Genomic DNA, 25,462 nt, shown 5'->3' with positions numbered 1-25,462 from the left:
AAGAAAATATATTTTTCAATATAAAAACCTATTGGCCTGGACTAAGTCTTTGAGTGTGTGTTCCTCATTTATTGCCTGTGTGTGTACAACAAATGCTTAACACTACCCTCCGATAAGCCTACTGCTCGACCACACTACCACAAAATAGAGCATTAGAATTATCTACTTTTGCCAGTATCTTACCTCTAAGGGGAACCCTTGGACTCTGTGCACACTATTTCTTACTTTGAAATAGTATATACAGAGCCAACTTCCTACACTCAGGTACTAGGCTCTACAGACAGACTGAAATCAAACATCACTTCCTAGAATATTACACCATCCTTTATACTAGTACACAGCACTGGCCTAGGCAAGGGTTTTATCAATTGGACAAAGCTATTATACACGAGTCCCAAAGCAAGAGTTAGAAGTGGCACCGTCATATCGGAACAGTACCCAGTGGAGAGGGGCACCAGGCAGGGTTGCCCTCTGTTGCTGTTATTGTTTGCTCTAGTGATGGAGCCGCTGGCTGCCCAGGCCCGAGCGGCCACCTGGTACCAGGGACTACAGCAGGGCGCCCGATGCCACACGATATCGCTTTATGCAGATGACCTGCTCCTGTTTTTACAGACCACTGGCCTGGAGATGGAGGGAGCTCGGAACCTGTTGGCGCTGTTCGGCCGACTGACGGGCCTGAGGGTTAGCTGCCAGAAGTCATTCCTGTCCCTCTTGTCGGTGAGCTGTGATCCACCTGGGGAGATGTGGAATGTAAGGTGGGAGCCCACTGCATTCCCTACCTGGGAGTTAAAATTTATCACTCCAGACCCGACCTCCTAGAGGGTAACATAGGGAGCACCATTGGGGTCCTGCGAGCCAATATGAGCTTCTCTGGCTCGCTCCCACTCTCGGTGGCTGGGCGGATAGCAATCACCAAGATGGTAGCACTGCCAAGGCTACTGTATTATTTCACAACCTTGTCACTTTGGATCCTTATGGCGATGTTCAGAGAACTAGAGTTCATGCTCACGGTGTTTATCTGGGGTAGTGGGAGACGTCGGGTGGCACTAACCAAATTAAAACAACCTCGGGTAGAGGGGGGCTGGCGGTCCCGGACTTCGAGGCCTACTAGATGGTGGCAAAGCTGCAATCGTTGACCTGGTGGGTGGCGAAGCGAGGTGCCGGAGAAGGAAACATGGACATTGCGGCCCCCCCGGATCAGGACTGGCGAGAATGATCTACGGTGGAGGGGCCGTTGACCCAAAGCTTGCGCCTGAGGCTGGCGTCCTCTGTTGGTGCTAGAGACGCTGTCTCCGAAGAGCAGGCTTGGCAGCACCATATGCACCCGAGATACCAATGGGTTGGCTTCGATGGCTGCCCCAGGCTGGAGATTCAAGGGGTCTGTTATCCTGGGAGGAGGCAGGAGTCTTGCAGGTGGGGGATTTATACCTGGGGGGTAACCTCCTGCCTTTCGAGGACTTCCGACAGGACCATGACCTCCCGCGGGGTAATTTCCTGATGCACCGGGCAGTCACGCGTGTCATTCGGGAGCACTGGAGGGTGGGCGGTAAGGAACCTGTGCCTCATCATCTCAGTTCCTATCTATTAACGTCCGACGGGCTGAGGAAAGCTGTTACAGGCTTATACAGAGCGATCTGTACAGGAGAACAGAGGCCTCTCGAGGACCTGCAACATAAATGGGAGGCGGACTTGGGAACCCCGATACCCGAAGGTGACTGGGCCCAAATACTGGAAAGGGTGCCAAGAATATCCAGAAATGCTAGGTTTCAACTCATACAATTCTATGTCTTACACAGAGCCTATCTTACCCAGCGGAGACTGCGAGATCATCTCTGGGTACTAGAAGCGAAATGCCATTGTTGCAGAGCTGAGGCGGCAGACTTCATGCATATGATGTGGTCCTGCCCCCAACTGCGGAACTACTGGAACACAGTGGTGAGGGACACCGCGGACATCATAGAGAACAATATAGCATGTACTCCTGCCCATTGCTTGCTGCATTGGTTTCCTCATACCCCCAAGAATAAAGCAACAAGCAGGTTTCAGGACCTCGCATTTATACTAGCTAAAAGAGAGATGACAAAAAATTGGAAAAGACCATCGGGTCCCCAACCTTTAAGTTGGAGGAGGGAGCTGAGAAAATGGGCAGAATGTGAGAGATTAGTTCTCCACATGGAACTTGGGAAGGGAAGAGGCTCTCCTGAGCTAAAGGAGGCCTGGGAACAGCTAATGGTCACATTGTATGCTGAGCCTTCTTACACCTGTGCGGAAGAAGCAGAGTCGATGCTTCGTCCCCCGGAGGCCGAGACAGCTCCCCCATACACTCGCCAGACAACTGAATTAGGAACCAGGGCATAGGCCAGAACCATTTAACTGGTATTTATTGCGCAACAGTCAGGGTTAGTAGAGATCACAGAACAGCGGGGACTTTCAGTCCAAGGAGTGGGTTGGCGGGCGGCGGGGTTCTGGAGGGGGAGTTAAGAGTTACATATGTTACATGTTAAATTCACCACAATATATTGTTGAGGGAGAGACCACACTACTGTTCACTATATACTTAGACAATAGTACCCAGACCCCTTCAGATAAGAGATAGGGACCAAGATCGGAGGTACACTGGGTCACTATTTATTAAGGTACCACACCATGAAGAGAGTTTTTGTTATGTGATATCCATCATAGTTAAGATTCTGGATGTATAATACATGCACATTGTCAATCCTTTACTAAATGTACCTACGTACTTATATTGTGAAATCAATCAAATTTGTTTTAAAAAATGTTATGGTCTGGTCAGAAGATTTTCTTTTGTTAGGATGTAGCAAGATCTACGGCTACTCACAGGAAAGAGTTGTTGGACTTGCGACCGGCCCTCTCTGCTATGGACGCAAGATATGGTCTTATTCCCCCTTGCTTCTTCAAGGCTACTTATCAAAACAAAACAACCACCTTCGATAACCCAGCGGATTTGGAAAAATTCATCCACTTACATAAAGACGAAGAGATGGACTTTGGAAAATCTGAACTTTGATATTTTTCTTTTCTAGCTTGGGTTCCAGGATATAATTGTCAGATTCTTCTCCACAATATTAACAGCAACTGTATAATATACCCATCTTATTTTGTCTATTGTGTTATTTCACCCAAATTCTTTCCTCTCTTTATTTAACTTCCAAGTTCACCTTCCTCCATTCTCTATTCTATATATCTTTTTATCTCCGAGGTTTGGGTCATGGTCTGGGCTGGCTCCTGTTTCACGCTTCACCCCGTCCACCTTTACTATTTGTTCATTACTGGCAAACATAGTTAAAGTTTACCACCTTTCTGCATCTCTTCTTTCCTACTGAAAGGGGGTTTCTGTACCTCCCTACTCCAGTCTTTTCTTTACCTCTACACTCTTTTCTCTCCTCTATTCACTCCCTCATCCATTTATGCAATGTTTTTTTTCCTTACGTACCCTTCCTATGTTGGTGCTTGTTTTTTTCAACTCTTATATTTTCTCTTGCAGTTATTGAATTAATTAATATTGGTATATTTACTGTTATGATGCCTAATGTTCTTTCTCCATGTTGTCAATGTGTAATTTACGTGTCCTTTCGTGGAAGGTTAATGGTCTACATAACTCCATTAAAGAACAAAGGTTTCTTATCCATCTTTCCCGAATGAAATGTGAGATTGCACTGTTACAGGAATCTTACCTTAAAGAACAGGACCTTGTGCCCCTGTGGAAAAACTGGGTTGGACATGCTTTGTGGTCCCTTGCCCTTAACAATAAAAATGGTGTGCTCATTCTTATCCATAAAAATATACATTTCTAGATTGAGAATGAAGCTAAGACTGATGAAGGGAGATTGATCTTTTTAACTTTTACGATAAAGAACACACTTCTATCTGCAATGTCTATGGTCCCACCGACGTAGACCTACAAATCTGAGATCATTTTTCAACCAAACAATTATCTCCCCCATCAGATAACCTTATTAAAGGGGGGATTATAATCAGTTAATGGACCCTTTTATTGTTAACTTACAGACTCAATGTATTACCACCAAAAGGCAAAAAGCCTATAAAAATGTTATAAGGGCTGATTGATTGACGATCATCCCACCCTGAAACCCATGAATTTTCCTTTTGTCCCCCTGTATATCATTCCAAATCTAGGCTTGATTACATATCTTTATCACAAATAAAAATTCAGTTGCTGTTTCATGAAGATATTAGCTCCATTCTCATTTCTGGTCGTGCCCCAGTCTTAGTGGATCTGGATATCCTAACTGATACTTCTCGCTCCAATAAATGGGGATTTAATAATGCTTTATTGCCAAACAAGATTTTCGTTAAACAATGTGAAGTTTTTGCTAGTTAATTTTTCAATGTCAAACTTTTTTTGATATGCTGTTGCATTTTGTTTGGGATGCCTTGATTATGGTGGCACAAAGAAAAAGAAAGCCCTTAAGGCATCTTCAGAATTGCTTAACACAATTTGTACCCTTGAACATGAATATTTTTCAGTCATGCTCCAATCACTTTACCATGACTGACCCTGGCCAAACTTCACTATAATAAGAAACCCCTACAAGGAGCCTGTGACACTTTACTAAAAATGAAGGACAAGTCTTACGACGGTTGCAATAAAGTGGTCTGATTATTATCCTATTATTTAAAAGTTAAGAATCGAAAATCCAAGATTCTCACTATTACTGATCAACATGGAATCAGAGACTGAAGTGACTCAAAAATGTTAGAATATTAAATTCAACTATACAATCCAGGTTTTGCCTACTTAGGATGCCTTCTTTTCAAAATATGCCTAAGAAGTTTGAGCACCCACTCGATCTTACTTTCTTAGAACATGACATCTCTGCAGCAGAACATCTGAGCACGATCACTAAGCTTCCTAAAGACAAAGCTCCCGGCCCGGGTGGAGTTTTGATTGAATTTTATTCTCAATTTTCCCATATTCTAATCCCAAACTTATTGCTCTTATTTCAATGTTTTGTCTCTCTTGATAGTGCAATGATCACTTTTTCTGAAGCCATGTTACATTTACTTCTCAGGATAAAGATTAGGCCTTATGTGGAAGTTACAGACACACCTTTCTTACAAATAACAATTGCAAAATTTGTGCGATAGCACTTGTCTTATGTTTTAACCAAATCCTCCCAGATATCAATGGTATGGAGCAGTCTGGTTTTGTTTGGGAAATATTTATATCAGGCAACTCTAGAACCTTCAAATATCCTTCACTTGGCTTCCAAATCTACTTCCCCCACTGCAGCCATAGCACTGAATGCAGAGAAAGCGTTTGATTGTGTAAACTGACCTTTCATGTTTAAAGCATTAATATGGCATGGCTTCAGCCCTCATATTATTCAGTATATTCACCTTTTATATTCTACACCTTCCATTTCTATTTTTGATAATGGTAAGCAATCACAGTACTTTCCCTTGCATAGAAGCATTCAACAGGGTTGCCCGTTACCCCCCCTTATCTTTATACTAACATTTGAACCCTTTTTAGAAAACAATCAGCAGATCCATACATTTTCTAGATTTCTAATGATTTCCAAGTTAATTTAATTGCTTATACAGATGACATCTTGCTTTTTGTATCAGATCTACAACATACAGTTCCTGAATTTCTCTGATTACTCAAGCACCACTCTGTTGTTTCAGCATACAAACTCAACATTAACAAATCAGAAGTACTCCCTTTGAACAAACATTGTTTTCAAGAGCTGTTTAAAGAGACAGGTTTCACATAGAAACCTAAAAGTATTAAATGCATAGGTATTTTGTGCTCTAGCTCTAATAAATATACTATACTGATTAACCTAAACGAAGTAAAATAAAAAATATCAACTCTATCAGACCAATGGACTCCCTTATTCCTGTTGTGGTGGAACAAGCTCACTACCATGAAAATTATGATGTTGCCAATTATTAATTTGTACCTGTCCATCCTTCCTGTCATTCTCTCTTGCATATTCTTTTAATCTCTTTGTGGATTATTGAGACAGTTTTTAATGAAAAAACCAAAGGCTCGCATCTCCTGGGCCAAGTTACAACAACCTAAAGAAACTGGTGCAGTAAATTTGTCCATTCTTAAGAAGTAACATTCTGCCTTTGCCCTCAAGCAGCTGTGGGCTTCCCTCTCTCATGAACCCTCTAATGCAAAAGCCAGAACATTCCTTAATTACTCCTTTTTTTGTTCACCAATTAGTTGATATCTCAGAACCTCCTAAATCATTTCACTCCCAATACTTACACACTGTTTCATTAGCTAAACGCCTGCTTACTTGTTCTAACTCTCACATGGAAAATCTCAAATTATTGTCTATCTGACATAGTAAGTATATAAAATTAAATAATGGGGTCCTCTTATGGATAAATAAAAGAATTATAACTATAGATCAACTACTGTCAAATGGGGCTCCTTTTGGATTTTCCAGCATACAACATAAATGTGGTATTCCCACGCATCACTCCGCCAGATACGAACACCTCAAGGCAAATCTCCTACAACTTCTTTCATCATCCCCTTGCTTACAACACACCCCTAAAACTTCCTTCTCCTCTCTTACTTTCACCCTTAATGTATAAGCATCCTACATATATGAAATCCTTACCTACTCCCACATTGACAGACCAACATTTTCTGTTACATTACAATAGGAACAGGATCTTCAACAAGTTTTCTCTCGTTTTCTATGGGAAAAAAATGTGTAAAGTTCATTTCACGTCGCGTTCAGCTAGTACGACATGAACATTATTCTTTTTTATTTAACAGATTATTGCTTACCCCTGTGTCTTCCCATAGGTTTAAACTATCCTCTGATACCAGATGTTGGTCCTGTCTTCAGGACCAAAGAGATTATTAACACATGTTTTTGAATGCCTGTCTGTACAGGAGTTTTGGATACAAGTTTGGAATAAGATAAATTACATTTGTTCCATTAAAATACCTTTGGATACATTACATAAGTTTTTAGGAGATTCTTCACATACGTGGCATTCGCAGGTTATGGTTGGACAATTTGTTGTCTTACTTATTGCTACTGAGGTAAAAATTATCACACCCAATTGGAGGGACACAACTAAAATCTCATTCGTCTAAGAGTGGAATATGCTATGTCATCATCATCATCATAGACTGGATAGAGCTAATACCCGTATTGCTTTTCAGCTGATAACCAAGACTTGCTCTGGAGGCCAATCACATACTTTCTATCCAGAAAGTCTTTTCCTTCCTCAGGTACCATTATTACTTCTGACCTCTATAATTTCCAGGTTGCATTCTATATATAATATTACTACCATGTAGTCATGTATTATATCCATTTTATTGTTGTTTCCATTGTTTAACTTATGCTAAGATCTTTTTTTCTTTTTCATGATTCTTCTTCTCTTCCTACTTTTCTTTGACTTTCTATCCTCTCAAAAGACATTAAATGCTAATTGATTAATTGTATTCATTACAGCAACATTCTTGGATTCTGGATTCTTGTTCCTCATCTATTGATTGTCACATTACATTTCCTTTGTTCCTTGTATAAGAGCTGATATATGCTCCTATCAATTGTATTTTTTTAGCACAGCCTAATAATGATAATAATACACTGTGCATTTAAAAACAATAATAATAATAATAATATTATTATTATTAATAATAAAAATAATAATAATAATACAATTATTATAGTTCTTACCATTATTATTAACATTGGTATTAAATGTACAGCAAGTTATATTATAATTTGTATTAGTATTAGTGTTGTTATTATTACAATTAATAATATTGCTTAGTTTTATTACTAATATTATTGTCATCAGTATTGATGTCATTGTTATCATTACAAGAATTACTGTTTCAGTTCAACAGTGTGTTAATTGGGAATCTTCTGGGAAGAAAACACACCTAATTATGTTCGTCGTTGGTAAGTTATTCACAGTTAGTTATCTGACAAATTAGTCTGGTGTTTCCGTGTGGGATTCCCAGGTCCCTGTAAATTAAGCACTTGAGACAGAGACACGCACTCCTCCCTCCACTTTTCCGAAGAGTCTCTTGACGCTAATTAACAGAAAACTTTCTCCCTCCCTCAGAGACCGCCTGAAGCGCACCCATCACAATTAGTCTGGAAGACTTTCTACCACAACCCAGAGGGGGGGCTGAGCTCAGAGTGTGCCCAGGGGGCACCAGAAGATACTTCTCCTTTCTTTGACTCCTTTGGCCACAAATAATGTATTTTTACACAAAACCTTGTTTTTGCTTGGCATGGGAGACCAAGTTGGGGACCCCGATGTCAGATTTTTAGTTACAGTTTTTCAAAGCCCCTAGCACTGCGTCATACAGATGCGAACAAGCAGACACCACACACGATTAGGATAATGAACAAGTCTGGATAATGCAGACATTGAACCGTGTATTTTCAGCATCTTAAACCTGGTGCAATCTGTTTGAGTCTCCTTCTGTTACACAACATGTCCTGAATAACACATAGACAAAGGCCAGGCTTATTTTATGTGTGTGTTCTACGGTGTAATGACTGTATGATGTTATATACTTGGATGCACAGTTAACACACAGAAGTACACACAGACAACACCTTAGGCAGGTACACAGAGAGGCAGATGCAGACAATACATATTGGGACATGATGACAACAGTGAATGTTGCATGAATGCATCAATACATTCATGGCTGCATGGGTGGGCATCGGTGCATTGTAGGTGCAGGTGTAGGTGGATAGAAAAATTCTTGGATGATCCCACATGGATGAATGCTTGGGAGGGGTGTGCATACATAGGTATAGGTAGAAGTTGTGGCTAGATGAATGTCTGGAGGCAATGAGCAACAGATGAGTACCTGGGTAGATAAGGGAAATAGAATTTTGGATTAACAGATGATGCATGAGTGTGAGCTGAAAGCTGCTTGGATGAATGACTGAATGGATAGCGAGTGTGACTGCTTGGATAAATAGGATGTAGAATGAAGACACATCTGTAAAGTTGCCACCTCTGTGCAGTTCAGCTGGGCAACATGTCTCCACTCCTGAGCTTTAATTTGACAAACAAATGCACTGTTGGAGCTGTAGTCTTGAATCACTTACAATAAATCATCTGGAATAATGTATGCATCACAAAGAAATGACCAAGACAAACAGGGCTGGAACAGACTATGATTGTCACATGGGCAATTCACTGGTGCTGCTTGTTTAAGTGTGGGTACAAGGCAGCAGGCAGTTTTGTTACTCATGTCATTGTGCAAAAAAACAACACTCCCTTGTTTCTCTCCACAAACATCTCCCTTTGTGTCTCTCCTCAGGATTGCCAAACTCTTAAGGCTTGGCATTCAAAAAATGAAGATTAATTAAAGATTCACATGTTGTAGGATGCGGCCATCCTGACAATCAACAATGGTAGTAAATAGCATATCACATTTTGTGCATCTGTACACATTTACTGTAAAAAAAGGATACAGTGACATTATGGCTAACTTTACTTATAACACCAACACATATGTTTAAAAAAGCCTCTGAAATCACTTGAAAAAGCACAGTTAAAGATTAAAATGTACTTATGGTTACAAATCAAATCTTTAAAATCACTGATATTAGCCAGTTATGGTTCATTAACCCACCACAATTTGCTCCTCTGTCATGCACGGCTTATGACCTCACATTGTATATCCCTCATGAAAGGTTAAATGACATCACTGATGACATCACTGGTCACTCCTTAAATGACACCTGTGATGACATCTCAAATGAAACAACTGAAAACACAGATGACATCTCTGGTGACATCATTCAGTGATACAATTACTCTGCCCATTTCATCTTTACATAATTACTTTAAAGAACATAATTATTAGGTAAGTATCTCACCTATACAATACCTTATAGTATACAAACCACAGAGCTATTAATACACATAATTTGACTATGAGTACACAGGGCATTAATAAAGTATGTGGTGCATTAATACACATAATTTGACTAAGAGTACAAAGTGCATTAATAAAGTATTTGGTGCATTAATACACATAATTTGACTATGAGTACACAGAGCACTAATAAAGTATTTGATGCATTATAAATAGTAGTCCCAGCCTGCCGGCACACAACTCACGGTAACAAGATGATGGATGGAGTGCTGAAACTTTTCAAACACTCACCCCGTGTCACAGATCTTGGTTTGATCCACGGCTCTTTTGCTCACTGTACCACCCCAGCTTGGACCCAGCCATATGTAAATCAGTCTTGACCCTGCTCCCCATGTGAACAGTCCAGCCCGAACTGCCAGGCCAGGCCCTCCCTAGACCGGAAACAAGCATCATGGGACCAGTTTTTAGGTATCACCCCTGATCAGCCAGTCTAGCTTGAATCCAATGGCACAGTTGTGAGAAGGTAGCCTCTTTCTAGCCTTGTTACCCCCACTTTTGGCCTGTTTGTGAGTGTATGTCAGGGTGTTTGTCACTGTTTTCACTGTCTCACTGGGATCCTGATAGCCAGGCCTCAGTGCTCATAGTGAAAACACCATGTTTTCAGTATGGTTGTTATGTGTCACTGGGATCCTGCTAGTCAGGACCCCAGTGCTCATAGGTTTGTGGCCTATATGGATGTGTCACTGGGACCCTGTCACACAGGGCCCCAGTGCTCATAGGTGTGCATGTATATGTTCCCTGTGTGGTGCCTAACTGTCTCACTGAGGCTCTGCTAACCAGAACCTCAGTGGTTATGCTCTCTCATTACTTTTAAATTGTCACTAACAGGCTAGTGACCAATTTTACCAATTCACATTGGCTTACTGGAACACCCTTATAATTCCCTAGTATATGGTACTAAGGTACCCAGGGTATTGGGGTTCCAGGAGATCCCTATGGGCTGCAGCATTTCTTTTGCCACCCATAGGGAGCTCTGACAATTCTTACACAGGCCTGCCACTGCAGCCTGAGTGAAATAACGTCCACGTTATTTCACAGCCATTTTACACTGCACTTAAGTAACTTATAAGTCACCTATATGTCTAACCTTTACCTGGTAAAGGTTAGGTGCAAAGTTACTTAGTGTGAGGGCACCCTGGCACTAGCCAAGGTGCCCCCACATTGTTCAGAGCCAATTCACTGAACTTTGTGAGTGCGGGGACACCATTACACGCGTGCACTACATATAGGTCACTACCTATATGTAGCTTCACCATGGTAACTCCGAATATGGCCATGTAACATGTCTATGATCATGGAATTGCCCCCTCTATGCCATCCTGGCATTGTTGGTACAATTCCATGATCCCAGTGGTCTGTAGCACAGACCCTGGTACTGCCAGACTGCCCTTCCTGGGGTTTCACTGCAGCTGCTGCTGCTGCCAACCCCTCAGACAGGCAGCTGCCCTCCTGGGGTCCAGCCAGGCCTGGCCCAGGATGGCAGAACAAAGAACTTCCTCTGAGAGAGGGTGTGACACCCTCTCCCTTTGGAAAATGGTGTGAAGGCAGGGGAGGAGTAGCCTCCCCCAGCCTCTGGAAATGCTTTGTTGGGCACAGATGTGCCCAATTCTGCATAAGCCAGTCTACACCGGTTCAGGGACCCCTTAGCCCCTGCTCTGGCGCGAAACTGGACAAAGGAAAGGGGAGTGACCACTCCCCTGACCTGCACCTCCCCTGGGAGGTGTCCAGAGCTCCTCCAGTGTGCTCCAGACCTCTGCCATCTTGGAAACAGAGGTGCTGCTGGCACACTGGACTGCTCTGAGTGGCCAGTGCCACCAGGTGACGTCAGAGACTCCTTGTGATAGGCTCCTTCAGGTGTTAGTAGCCTTTCCTCTCTCCTAGGTAGCCAAACCCTCTTTTCTGGCTATTTAGGGTCTCTGTCTCTGGGGAAACTTTAGATAACGAATGCATGAGCTCAGCCGAGTTCCTCTGCATCTCCCTCTTCACCTTCTGATAAGGAATCGACCGCTGACCGCGCTGGAAGCCTGCAAACCTGCAACATAGTAGCAAAGACGACTACTGCAACTCTGTAACGCTGATCCTGCCGCCTTCTCGACTGTTTTCCTGCTTGTGCATGCTGTGGGGGTAGTCTGCCTCCTCTCTGCACCAGAAGCTCCGAAGAAATCTCCCGTGGGTCGACGGAATCTTCCCCCTGCAACCGCAGGCACCAAAAAGCTGCATTACCGGTCCCTTGGGTCTCCTCTCAGCACGACGAGCGAGGTCCCTCGAATCCAGCGACACCGTCCAAGTGACCCCCACAGTCCAGTGACTCTTCAGCCCAAGTTTGGTGGAGGTAAGTCCTTGCCTCACCTCGCTGGGCTGCATTGCTGGGAACCGCGACTTTGCAAGCTACTCCGGCCCCTGTGCACTTCCGGCGGAAATCCTTCGTGCACAGCCAAGCCTGGGTCCACGGCACTCTAACCTGCATTGCACGACTTTCTAAGTTGGTCTCCGGCGACGTGGGACTCCTTTGTGCAACTTCGGCGAGCACCGTTTCACGCATCCTCGTAGTGCCTGTTTCTGGCACTTCTCCGGGTGCTACCTGCTTCAGTGAGGGCTCTTTGTCTTACTCGACGTCCCCTCTCTCTGCAGGTCCAATTTGCGACCTCCTGGTCCCTCCTGGGCCCCAGCAGCGTCCAAAAACGCCAAACGCACGATTTGCGTGTAGCAAGGCTTGTTGGCGTCCATCCGGCGGGAAAACACTTCTGCACGACTCTCCAAGGCGTGGGGGATCCATCCTCCAAAGGGGAAGTCTCTAGCCCTTGTCGTTCCTGCAGTATTCACAGTTCTTCAGCCTAGTAAGAGCTTCTTTGCACCAACCGCTGGCATTTCTTGGGCATCTGCCCATCTCCGAGCTGCTTGTGACTTTTGGACTTGGTCCCCTTGTTCCACAGGTACCCTCAGACAGGAATCCATCGTTGTTGCATTGCTGATTTGTGTTTTCCTTGCATTCTCCCTCTAACACGACTATTTTGTCCTTAGGGGAACTTTGGTGCACTTTGCACTCACTTTTCAGGGTCTTGGGGAGGGTTATTTTTCTAACTCTCACTATTTTCTAATAGTCCCAGCGACCCTCTACAAGGTCACATAGGTTTGGGGTCCATTCGTGGTTCACATTCCACTTTTGGAGTATATGGTTTGTGTTGCCCCTATCCCTATGTTTCCCCATTGCATCCTATTGTAATTATACATTGTTTGCACTGTTTTCTAAGACTATACTGCATATTTTTGCTATTGTGTATATATATCTTGTGTATATTTCCTATCCTCTTACTGAGGGTACACTCTAAGATACTTTGGCATATTGTCATAAAAATAAAGTACCTTTATTTTTAGTATAACTGTGTATTGTGTTTTCTTATGATATTGTGCATATGACACTAAGTGGTACTGTAGTAGCTTCACACGTCTCCTAGTTCAGCCTGAGCTGCTCTGCTAAGCTACCATTATCTATCAGCCTAAGCTGCTAGACACCCTATACACTAATAAGGGATAACTGGGCCTGGTGCAAGGTGCAAGTACCCCTTGGTACTCACTACAAGCCAGTCCAGCCTCCTACATTGGTTGTGCAGTGGTGGGATAAGTGCTTGAGACTACTTACCACTCTTGTCATTGTACTTTTCATAAGAGAAAAATATACAAAACAAGGTCAGTGTATATACACATAGCCAAAAAGTTTTGCATTTCCTCTTTTCACTCTTTTCTAAGTGCTGAAAAGTACTTCTAAACTTTCAAAAAGTTCTTAAAAGTTTAAAAAGTTTTTTCTGTCTTTCCAAAAAGTTCTGAAAACTTTTTTTTTCTTTTTCTTTCACTTTAACTCTCTCTAAAAAATGTCTGGCACAGGAAAAAATGTTGAACTGTCCAAACTTGCATATGATCACCTTAGCTGGAAAGGAGCAAGGAGTCTCTGCATAGAGAGAGGTTTGAGTGTAGGGAAGAATCCTTCCTTAGAACTGTTAATTAATATGCTTAGAGTACAGGATAAGGCCATAAGTGCCCAATCTGTAGAAAAAGTAGCTAATGGTTCTCAATCTGATCCAGGGACTCCCCCAGGAAAAGGTTCAGGAAAGAAACTTCTCAGCCTGCCCATTACTAGACAGTCTAGCATAGTTGGTACAGAGGTTGAATCACACCATACTGATGATGTGATCTCACATTATGCTGGTAGCCAAGCTGTTAGGGTGCCCTCTGTAAGGGACAGGTCTCCTTCTGTTCATTCCCATCATACCTCTGTATCTAGAAATGTCCCTCCCACCCACCCTGATGACAGATTGTTAGAAAGGGAGCTCAATAGATTGAGAGTGGAACAAACCAGACTGAAGCTCAAGAAGCAACAGCTGGATTTGGATAGACAGTCTTTAGAAATAGAGAGGGAAAGACAGAAGTTGGGTTTAGATACCCATGGTGGCAGCAGCAGTATTCCCCATAGTCATCCTGCAAAAGAGCATGATTCCAGGAATCTGCACAAGATAGTTCCCCCTTATAAGGAGGGGGATGACATTAACAAGTGGTTTGCTGCACTTGAGAGGGCCTGTGCTGTACAGGATGTCCCTCAAAGGCAGTGGGCTGCTATCCTATGGCTATCATTTAGTGGAAAAGGTAGGGATAGGCTCCTTACTGTGAAAGAAAGTGATGCCAATAATTTTACAGTTCTTAAGAATGCACTCCTGGATGGTTATGGCTTAACCACTGAACAGTACAGGATAAAGTTCAGAGAGGCCAAAAAGGAGTCTTCACAAGACTGGGTTGATTTCATTGACCATTCAGTGAAGGCCTTGGAGGGGTGGTTACATGGCAGTAAAGTTACTGATTATGAAAGCCTGTATAACACAATCCTGAGAGAGCATATACTTAATAATTGTGTGTCTGATTTGTTGCACCAGTACCTGGTAGACTCTGATCTGACCTCTCCCCAAGAATTGGGAAAGAAGGCAGACAAATGGGTCAGAACAAGGGTGAACAGAAAAGTTCATACAGGGGGTGACAAAGATGGCAATAAGAAGAAAGATGGTGAAAAATCTCAAGATAAGCATGGGGATAAGGGTAAACCAAAGATCCCACTTCAAATCTTAAACACTCTTCAGAGGGTGGGGATAAAACAAATTCTTCCTCTTCTTCCCAACCTGCACACATTAAAAAGCCTTGGTGCTTTGTGTGTAAAAATAGAGGCCATAGGCCAGGGGATAAGTCCTGTCCGGGTAAACCCCCTGAGCCTACCACCACTAATACATCAAGCTCTAGTGCCCCTAGCAGTAGTGGTACTAGTGGTGGGACTGCTGGCAACAGTCAAGCAAAGGGTGTAGTTGGGTTCACTTATGGGTCCATAGTGGAAACTGATGTAATCAGTCCCAAGACAGTTTCTGTCACACCTAGTGGCATTGGCCTTGCCACACTGGCTGCTTGTCCCCTTACAATGGATAAGTACAGGCAGACAGTTTCAATAAATGGTGTTGAGGCCTTGGCCTACAGGGACACAGGTGCCAGTTTCACTTTGGTGACTGAAAACCTAGTGCCTCCTGAACAACACATCATTGGACAACAGTATAAGATTATTGATGTCCATAACTCCACTAAGTTTCTTCCCTTAGCTATAATTCAGTTTAGTTGGGGTGGAGTTACTGGCCCTAAGCAGGTGGTGGTATCACCTAGCTTACCTGTAGACTGTCTCTTAGGTAATGACCTAGAGGCCTCAGGTTGGGCTGATGTAGAGTTTTATGCCCATGCAGCCATGCTGGGCATCCCTGAGGAATTGTTCCCTCTCATTTCAAGTGAAATGAAAAAGCAAAGGAGAGAAGGCCTGAAAACTCAGGATCCCTCTCCATCAACAGGTAAAAAGGGTATCACAGTATCCCCTAACCACCCTACCATTCAGGATACTATTCCTGTGGTGGGAGAAACCTCTCCTGGGGTGGCACCTGTTCCAAGGGAATCATCAGCTAGCAAAGCTGGACTCCCTGAGGTGGAAGTACCTCTCTGTGGGATAACTAACATTGGTGAGAAAAAGAGCACCATTTTAGTTAACATGGAGCATCCCTCCAACCCTCCCAGAGAAACTTTAGTGCAGAAACTCTGCACTGCCTCACAACACTTAGGACAGCATCCCTGCCCTAGTGTGGAGCTGATAGGACAGCATCTCTGCCCTGCTCCAACTCAAGAGAAACAGCATCCCTGTTCTCTCTTCCAGCCAGATGGACAGAGTTTTTGCCCAGCTATGGCTTTTCTGAGACAGCATCCCTGTCTGGCATTTCCATCACTACAAATAGGTTCAGTGGACAATTCCCACTGCTCTAAACTAAAACTTACTGATAGAAACTCTGAAAATACATCTTCACATTGTTGCCTAGCTAAAAAACTTCAAACAGGGTGGTTTACATCCCCACAGGGAAGTAACCATATAGTGGATGATAAAGGGAGTAACCAGTCTATTGCAGAGCTACTCTCTACTTATCACCACTTAGACAATAAAGTCTCAACTGGCCAAGGTTAGCCTTATTGTCCTTCGTTTGGGGGGGGGTTGTGTGAGAAGGTAGCCTCTTTCTAGCCTTGTTACCCCCACTTTTGGCCTGTTTGTGAGTGTATGTCAGGGTGTTTGTCACTGTTTTCACTGTCTCACTGGGATCCTGATAGCCAGGCCTCAGTGCTCATAGTGAAAACACCATGTTTTCAGTATGGTTGTTATGTGTCACTGGGATCCTGCTAGTCAGGACCCCAGTGCTCATAGGTTTGTGGCCTATATGGATGTGTCACTGGGACCCTGTCACACAGGGCCCCAGTGCTCATAGGTGTGCATGTATATGTTCCCTGTGTGGTGCCTAACTGTCTCACTGAGGCTCTGCTAACCAGAACCTCAGTGGTTATGCTCTCTCATTACTTTTAAATTGTCACTAACAGGCTAGTGACCAATTTTACCAATTCACATTGGCTTACTGGAACACCCTTATAATTCCCTAGTATATGGTACTAAGGTACCCAGGGTATTGGGGTTCCAGGAGATCCCTATGGGCTGCAGCATTTCTTTTGCCACCCATAGGGAGCTCTGACAATTCTTACACAGGCCTGCCACTGCAGCCTGAGTGAAATAACGTCCACGTTATTTCACAGCCATTTTACACTGCACTTAAGTAACTTATAAGTCACCTATATGTCTAACCTTTACCTGGTAAAGGTTAGGTGCAAAGTTACTTAGTGTGAGGGCACCCTGGCACTAGCCAAGGTGCCCCCACATTGTTCAGAGCCAATTCACTGAACTTTGTGAGTGCGGGGACACCATTACACGCGTGCACTACATATAGGTCACTACCTATATGTAGCTTCACCATGGTAACTCCGAATATGGCCATGTAACATGTCTATGATCATGGAATTGCCCCCTCTATGCCATCCTGGCATTGTTGGTACAATTCCATGATCCCAGTGGTCTGTAGCACAGACCCTGGTACTGCCAGACTGCCCTTCCTGGGGTTTCACTGCAGCTGCTGCTGCTGCCAACCCCTCAGACAGGCAGCTGCCCTCCTGGGGTCCAGCCAGGCCTGGCCCAGGATGGCAGAACAAAGAACTTCCTCTGAGAGAGGGTGTGACACCCTCTCCCTTTGGAAAATGGTGTGAAGGCAGGGGAGGAGTAGCCTCCCCCAGCCTCTGGAAATGCTTTGTTGGGCACAGATGTGCCCAATTCTGCATAAGCCAGTCTACACCGGTTCAGGGACCCCTTAGCCCCTGCTCTGGCGCGAAACTGGACAAAGGAAAGGGGAGTGACCACTCCCCTGACCTGCACCTCCCCTGGGAGGTGTCCAGAGCTCCTCCAGTGTGCTCCAGACCTCTGCCATCTTGGAAACAGAGGTGCTGCTGGCACACTGGACTGCTCTGAGTGGCCAGTGCCACCAGGTGACGTCAGAGACTCCTTGTGATAGGCTCCTTCAGGTGTTAGTAGCCTTTCCTCTCTCCTAGGTAGCCAAACCCTCTTTTCTGGCTATTTAGGGTCTCTGTCTCTGGGGAAACTTTAGATAACGAATGCATGAGCTCAGCCGAGTTCCTCTGCATCTCCCTCTTCACCTTCTGATAAGGAATCGACCGCTGACCGCGCTGGAAGCCTGCAAACCTGCAACATAGTAGCAAAGACGACTACTGCAACTCTGTAACGCTGATCCTGCCGCCTTCTCGACTGTTTTCCTGCTTGTGCATGCTGTGGGGGTAGTCTGCCTCCTCTCTGCACCAGAAGCTCCGAAGAAATCTCCCGTGGGTCGACGGAATCTTCCCCCTGCAACCGCAGGCACCAAAAAGCTGCATTACCGGTCCCTTGGGTCTCCTGTCAGCACGACGAGCGAGGTCCCTCGAATCCAGCGACACCGTCCAAGTGACCCCCACAGTCCAGTGACTCTTCAGCCCAAGTTTGGTGGAGGTAAGTCCTTGCCTCACCTCGCTGGGCTGCATTGCTGGGAACCGCGACTTTGCAAGCTACTCCGGCCCCTGTGCACTTCCGGCGGAAATCCTTCGTGCACAGCCAAGCCTGGGTCCACGGCACTCTAACCTGCATTGCACGACTTTCTAAGTTGGTCTCCGGCGACGTGGGACTCCTTTGTGCAACTTCGGCGAGCACCGTTTCACGCATCCTCGTAGTGCCTGTTTCTGGCACTTCTCCGGGTGCTACCTGCTTCAGTGAGGGCTCTTTGTCTTACTCGACGTCTCTCTGCAGGTCCAATTTGCGACCTCCTGGTCCCTCCTGGGCCCCAGCAGCGTCCAAAAACGCCAAACGCACGATTTGCGTGTAGCAAGGCTTGTTGGCGTCCATCCGGCGGGAAAACACTTCTGCACGACTCTCCAAGGCGTGGGGGATCCATCCTCCAAAGGGGAAGTCTCTAGCCCTTGTCGTTCCTGCAGTATTCACAGTTCTTCAGCCTAGTAAGAGCTTCTTTGCACCAACCGCTGGCATTTCTTGGGCATCTGCCCATCTCCGAGCTGCTTGTGACTTTTGGACTTGGTCCCCTTGTTCCACAGGTACCCTCAGACAGGAATCCATCGTTGTTGCATTGCTGATTTGTGTTTTCCTTGCATTCTCCCTCTAACACGACTATTTTGTCCTTAGGGGAACTTTGGTGCACTTTGCACTCACTTTTCAGGGTCTTGGGGAGGGTTATTTTTCTAACTCTCACTATTTTCTAATAGTCCCAGCGACCCTCTACAAGGTCACATAGGTTTGGGGTCCATTCGTGGTTCACATTCCACTTTTGGAGTATATGGTTTGTGTTGCCCCTATCCCTATGTTTCCCCATTGCATCCTATTGTAATTATACATTGTTTGCACTGTTTTCTAAGACTATACTGCATATTTTTGCTATTGTGTATATATATCTTGTGTATATTTCCTATCCTCTTACTGAGGGTACACTCTAAGATACTTTGGCATATTGTCATAAAAATAAAGTACCTTTATTTTTAGTATAACTGTGTATTGTGTTTTCTTATGATATTGTGCATATGACACTAAGTGGTACTGTAGTAGCTTCACACGTCTCCTAGTTCAGCCTGAGCTGCTCTGCTAAGCTACCATTATCTATCAGCCTAAGCTGCTAGACACCCTATACACTAATAAGGGATAACTGGGCCTGGTGCAAGGTGCAAGTACCCCTTGGTACTCACTACAAGCCAGTCCAGCCTCCTACAACAGTGAGCAAGGGACTTACGACTGATGCACACCTTGGCCACCTAGGGCGAACATAGCAACCCAACAAGATGAAGGAGTGCTGAAAATTTTCAAACACCCCCCCCAGTCACAGATTTGAGTTTAATCCATTGTTCTTTTGCTCACCATGCCCCCCCCCCAGTTTAAACCTAACCATATGCAAATCAGGCTTGACCCTGTTCCCCAGTGGAACAGTCCAGTTCGAACTGCCAGGACAGGTCCTCCCTGGACCAGGAACAAGCATCCTGGGACCAGTTTTTAGGTATCACCCCTGATCAGCCAGTCTAGCTTGAATCCAATGGCTCAGTGAGCAAGGGACTTACGACAGATGCACACCTTGGCCACCTAGGGCGAACATAGCAACCCAACAAGATGAAGGAGTGCTGAAAATGTTCAAACACCCCCCACTCACAGATTTGAGTTTAATCCATTGTTCTTTTGCTCACCATGCCCTCCCAGTTTAAACCTAACCATATGCAAATCAGGCTTGACCCTGTTCCCCAGTGGAACAGTCCAGTTCGAACTGCCAGGACAGGTCCTCCCTGGACCAGGAACAAGCATGCTGGGATCAGTTTCGGGGTATCACCCCTCATCAGCCAGGCTAACTTGACACATCTGGACATACCTCAGCCACTTAGGGCAAACATAGAATAACAACAAGAAGATGGACAGAGTGCTGAAACTTCACTGCAGGCAACCAATTTATCGGATGTTTTTGTTTTTATGTATTTAGGTTTGTCTTTGAAACAACTTACTGGTGGGCTCCCAAATCAATACAAACTTGAAGACAAATTAAATCCCTTTCTAGATTACTTTGAGGGCCACCTGGATGGTATTTATTTCCCGTTCAGGGCACAAGTACTCACCCAGGTTAATTTTTCCATGGTCAAATATCCACCAGACCACACTAAATCAGGAAGTAGACACTAACAATGAGGTATGGGGTTAGCATAACTCCTACCAAGGCACACTTGAAATGAATTACCCTCCCTGTATCAGTCTATTTAAATTATTTAAAACATAGATACCAAGACTTATAACAAAAATAATCACCAGCCCCAAACTATGCCCTGAATACCAATGGAAATTAGACAAATGCCTGTAAAACTATACAAAATGTTTATCCATTTCAAAACAACCAAGTACTGAACTACTTAAAAGAATTGTGCATGTAGTAACATAACCTACACTAGTAATACTTAAAACCAGCCATGCAATATAAAGACCTGTGAGTAATAATGATAATTTTAAAATGATGGAAATATAAATATTTTTATTACCATTAATTTAAGTATTTATCTTTTTAAGCAAACAAAATACAGGAAACACAACAAAATCAAATACATTGAATTACTTGCACACTTTTAGAATTAAAGATGTTTATGAGTAAAAGAATAGTGCATGCACTTGAAATACATTAACCAAAGCAAAACATTTCTAAACTGAATGATAGAAATAATTATTGATTTATTAAAAACCCATTCTACTATAAAAAGATAAGAATGGAAAAAAATACTATAGAGCTTAAAAAAACATAATAGTGTTTTATAAAAATAAAAAAAACAATGCACTCAAACATTTCCAAATTAACGAATGAACTGTACTAAAGTGTGCCTCTCCTCATTTATGGTATAGAAGTATTTGGAGGCATATCATTTGAACACCAGTGAAGCGTATTCTCGTAGATCGAACTCTAACAGTTTCTGCATCCTCCCGTTCCCCCATTGAACTATTGCCATCAGTCCCGCAATAATTGTAAAGGGTATTTATAGTGGATTAGGGGATTGAAGGATTCATGTCACCCTTGCAGTTTGGCTTGAGGATCAGTTGAGTGAACCTTAACACATAGTTTTGGCTTGCGAATCAGGTGCGTGAACCTTAACACATAGCTGCTGTGTGGAGTTACTCCTTAATTTTTTTCTTCTCGAATGCAACGCTAAATTTTTCATAACATGTAGGTACAGAAATAGCAGAACCAATAGCTGGTGAAATACCACAGTGGTTTCCAAAAAAGACATCAAGGCCCATATTTATGGTAAAATCACGGAGCGCGACGCTGCGCCAAAATTGATAGCTCCACGATCCGTCATTTTCACAATGCAGGGATGCGCCATATTTAATTGAATACAGCGCACCCCTGTTTTGTCCCCTGTGCTAGCACTAAATTTAGCTGCCAGTGCCAAGGTAGGCATCCTTGCAGCATCATGCAAGGATGTCTGCATTGAGGGGTGTGACTGTTTATGCGCGGGAAGGTGTACTTTCCTGCACATAAACAATCACTAATGGTGCTTTGGCACTTCTGTGTGTGCTGCAGAATGCAGAATGCAAGCACACACCAAAGTGATAAAGCGTAATTTTGAAATGATTGTTTATGTGCAGGAAGGGACACCCTTCCTGTACATAAACAGTCACACCCCTCAATGCAGACATCCTTGCATGATGCTGCAAGGATGCCTGCGTTATCACTGGCAGCTAAATTTAGTGCTAGTATAGGGGACAACACAGGGGTGCGCAGTATTCAATTAAATATAGTGCATGCCTGCATTGTGAAAATGACGGACCGTGGCGCTATCACACATAAACAATGATTTCTGGAATTTTGCTCTTTCTATGCGTGCTGCAGAATGCAGCACACAGAAAAAGCAAAAAAAGATGAGGAATAAAAGTATTCCTCCACGTTACGCCTTGCTAACGCCACCCCTGGGGTGGCATTAGATTTTGATACGGTTTCAGGTTTACGAAAAAGTGTAAATCTCGGGCAGCCTCAAAATGCAATGAGTGTTGATGTGGCAACCCATTGCAATCCAAAGCCATTGCACGCACCTTCCTCGCAAAGTGCTGTGAAGTGGCTGTGATTACAAGGTGGCATTAAGACACTTTTTGTGGCTTAGCTCCACCTTGTAAATACATCACAGGGCATAGCGCCACAGGAGCATCATGTAAAGTGACGCTCCTGGGGCGCTAGGGGCTCATAATTATGCCCCCAATTGTTAATGAAGAACCAGTGGATGTGAGGACACAACAGTGCCATACACAGTCTTGAACACTTAAGGAGACCTTTGATTCATTTTCGGGATATGTAGAGATTGTCGGATGTAATATACATAACATTTCCTCAATCTCTAGAATCTATAAGCCTCAGAACAACCTTCTTATGTCATTATGACTAAAATATCCTCATAGGAATTATTATATGATCTGCAGCTGACTGCATAGTTCTAACTAACCATCTGAGAACCGATTTTGGGCTAAATTTAGTACTCGAAGGACGGGTCACTCCGTCACAGTGGTGATGAAAATCCCCTTCTATCCTAAGGGATTTAGAATTTGGTGGGTGGGATATCTGTCACCGTTGTAATAGAGTAACCCATCCGATGAGTTCTAAAGCAGGCCCTTAATTTCTTGCAACTCCTTTTCGTGCATAGGAATCTAATTTTCTACTGGATATTTTCTCTTGATGGGCAATGTTATCAATCCATTTCTTTTAAATTAGGGCTCTGCGAAATTTGCCTAATGTTTTTTTGCTTAACTACATGAAATTTCAGTACAATTATGAAAAATTACGTTGTAACCGGGCGTCTATTGCCACGGTTACGAATCATAACCGGAGCCGATAAGCTCATACCCCAGGGGTACTGGAGAGCGAATCAGCAAAGCGGAAGTGACGTCGGAGGAGGAGTTCCGAGTCGCAGAGGCTGAAATAGAGAGAGATGTAGGACAATGTGGTTGGTGGTCCGACAAGCCGGAAGGAGACTTGTGGACAGAGACCGGAGAGAAGGAGACGGGGAAACGACAGAGAAGAAAGCCGCCAACGAGGACCGATGGAGACTGGAGATAGGGGAACAGCTGCTGGAGGCACCGAAGAGCCCCAGAGAGACACCGATGATAAACGGAGGAAGCCGCCACGTCCCAGAAGGGGGCGTGGCATACTCAGGTACAATCGTACCTCATCTTTCAACTTCTACCCGAATGGTTGAAGGGTGGGAAAAGCCTAGTGGGAGTGAAGGGAGGATTGGGGGAGAGGTGTTTTGAGGGAGGCGATAACATTTAACCCACGGACAGGGTGGTGAAAAGAACCATCCACCTATAGAAGAGTACTAAGAGAGAGAGAGAGAGAGAGAGAGAGAGAGTATACACGGGAAGATGAAACCACTATAAGTCTAGTTCCCACGCACAACCCTGCACCCCTACCCTCCCACAACCATACTAACCATATACAAACCCTAAAGCCATCATCTACACTTACCTTTTGTCCCGTTCTTTCTATTTTGGGGAAACCGGTCCACCTCTACTGGGACGAGTTGCAGACCCTACTCCACCATCAGACGGACGGGTTCAGTCCTCCACCAGAAACGCCCTGAAGGAAAGCAAAACATCACATCACAATTATGAACTAAATAAGAGACAAACAAGAATTCCCAAGTAAGAGATAAGAAAGAGTCTGAAATACGAATACAAATAAAGGAAATATCAACCAAAGCTCGGTGCCTATATAGTTATTTCAATATCCATCATGTGTAGACCCAGAACCCATTACATACGTGTAATAAAGTGAAAGGTAAATCCGTCATTTCAGCAATATTTTAGCTTGAAAAGCATCCGTACGTCAATTATTGATATGGGGACGCATTTAGAAGAAAGCAGAAGTTTATGACTTGACCTTCTCAAACCCTCAAACATTTCGCCTTCATGCCTCCAGTTTTCTGAATTTCATTCTGCTGGCATTAGGACTCTGTGCTCTTTACTACTGCTAACCAGGGCTAAAGTACTCTCTCCCAAAAACATGATAAAATTAGCTTACACCTGACCGCCAGAAACGTAAATAGGCCCTTAGTGTTTGCTAAAACAGCACACTGAGATTTTATTTCCTCTCTCTTTCCTCAAATCATTCACACTATCATGGACAAATTGTTCCTGTCATTTGTGGTTGTTACTGAGTATGCAAAACGATTCCCCTCTGCTGTGCAGCTCTACAACACTAGTTGTGCTGTTTGGACTTTGTACAACACATTGGGGGTCATTCTGACCCTGGAGGTCGGAGATAATGTGGCGGTAGTACCGCCAACAGGCTGGCGGTACTTACCGCCACTTTATGACATTGGCGGGTTGGCTGAAGCCAATCCGCCAATGTACCACTCCGACAGCCATGGCGGTAGCAGCCACTGGGCTGGAGATAACAATCTCCAGCCCGGCGGCTGCTATTGTGCTGCCGGCGGTATCATGACCCTGCCTACCACCACGGTTTCCGAGGCGTTCATAATGCCACCAAAACCATGGTGGGAGGCCCTATCAGTGACAGGGAATCCTTTCCCTGACACTAATAGGACCCCCTCCCCTCCAAACACTCCCAAGACACCCCTGATCCCCACTTCATCCACACTCCCCCTCCCTTCCAACCTCCCCCCTCATACACACACACAAACGTAGACATACACTGTGAGAAAACAGGGCTGATTGCAGAGGCCCCCTAACTTTTTGCCCCCATTTTCCCCTTTTTGCTGGTGTTTTCCTGACTCTGATGGTGCCCTGGGTACTGCTAACCAGTCCCAGGGCCTGTGCTCTGTGTAAAATGGATATGCAAATTAGGCTAATTATAATTGGCTAAGTTAACCTACCTATAATATGTATATGTATAATATGTATAATATGTATATAATATGTATATGGTAGGGCATGTAGGTTTAGGGACCACAGCATAGGTAGTGCACGGTGCACTGCTGAGGTGCCCAGTGTCATTTTAAAGGCAGGCCTGCCTTGTTGGCTGCTTTTAAATTAAAGTTATATGCAAATTCGACTTTGGA

At 44.1% G+C, this 25,462-nt stretch overlaps 1 protein-coding gene across 1 annotated transcript in view; it reads left to right on the top strand.

Annotated features, from left to right (window-relative positions):
- The first annotated feature begins 498 nt into the window (after nucleotides 1–498).
- LOC138267295 (olfactory receptor 6F1-like) overlaps nucleotides 499–25,462 on the top strand; it is a 93,137-nt gene continuing 68,173 nt past the window's right edge. The window contains exon 1 of the mRNA XM_069216150.1: nucleotides 499–750. Coding sequence (XP_069072251.1) covers nucleotides 499–750 — 252 coding nt within the window. The remainder of the gene's footprint in view (nucleotides 751–25,462) is intronic.

Source organism: Pleurodeles waltl, chromosome 12 (assembly GCF_031143425.1).
Source record: "Pleurodeles waltl isolate 20211129_DDA chromosome 12, aPleWal1.hap1.20221129, whole genome shotgun sequence".
Taxonomy (NCBI): Eukaryota; Metazoa; Chordata; class Amphibia; order Caudata; family Salamandridae; genus Pleurodeles; species Pleurodeles waltl.
This window is presented reverse-complemented; position numbering and strand designations above follow the sequence as displayed.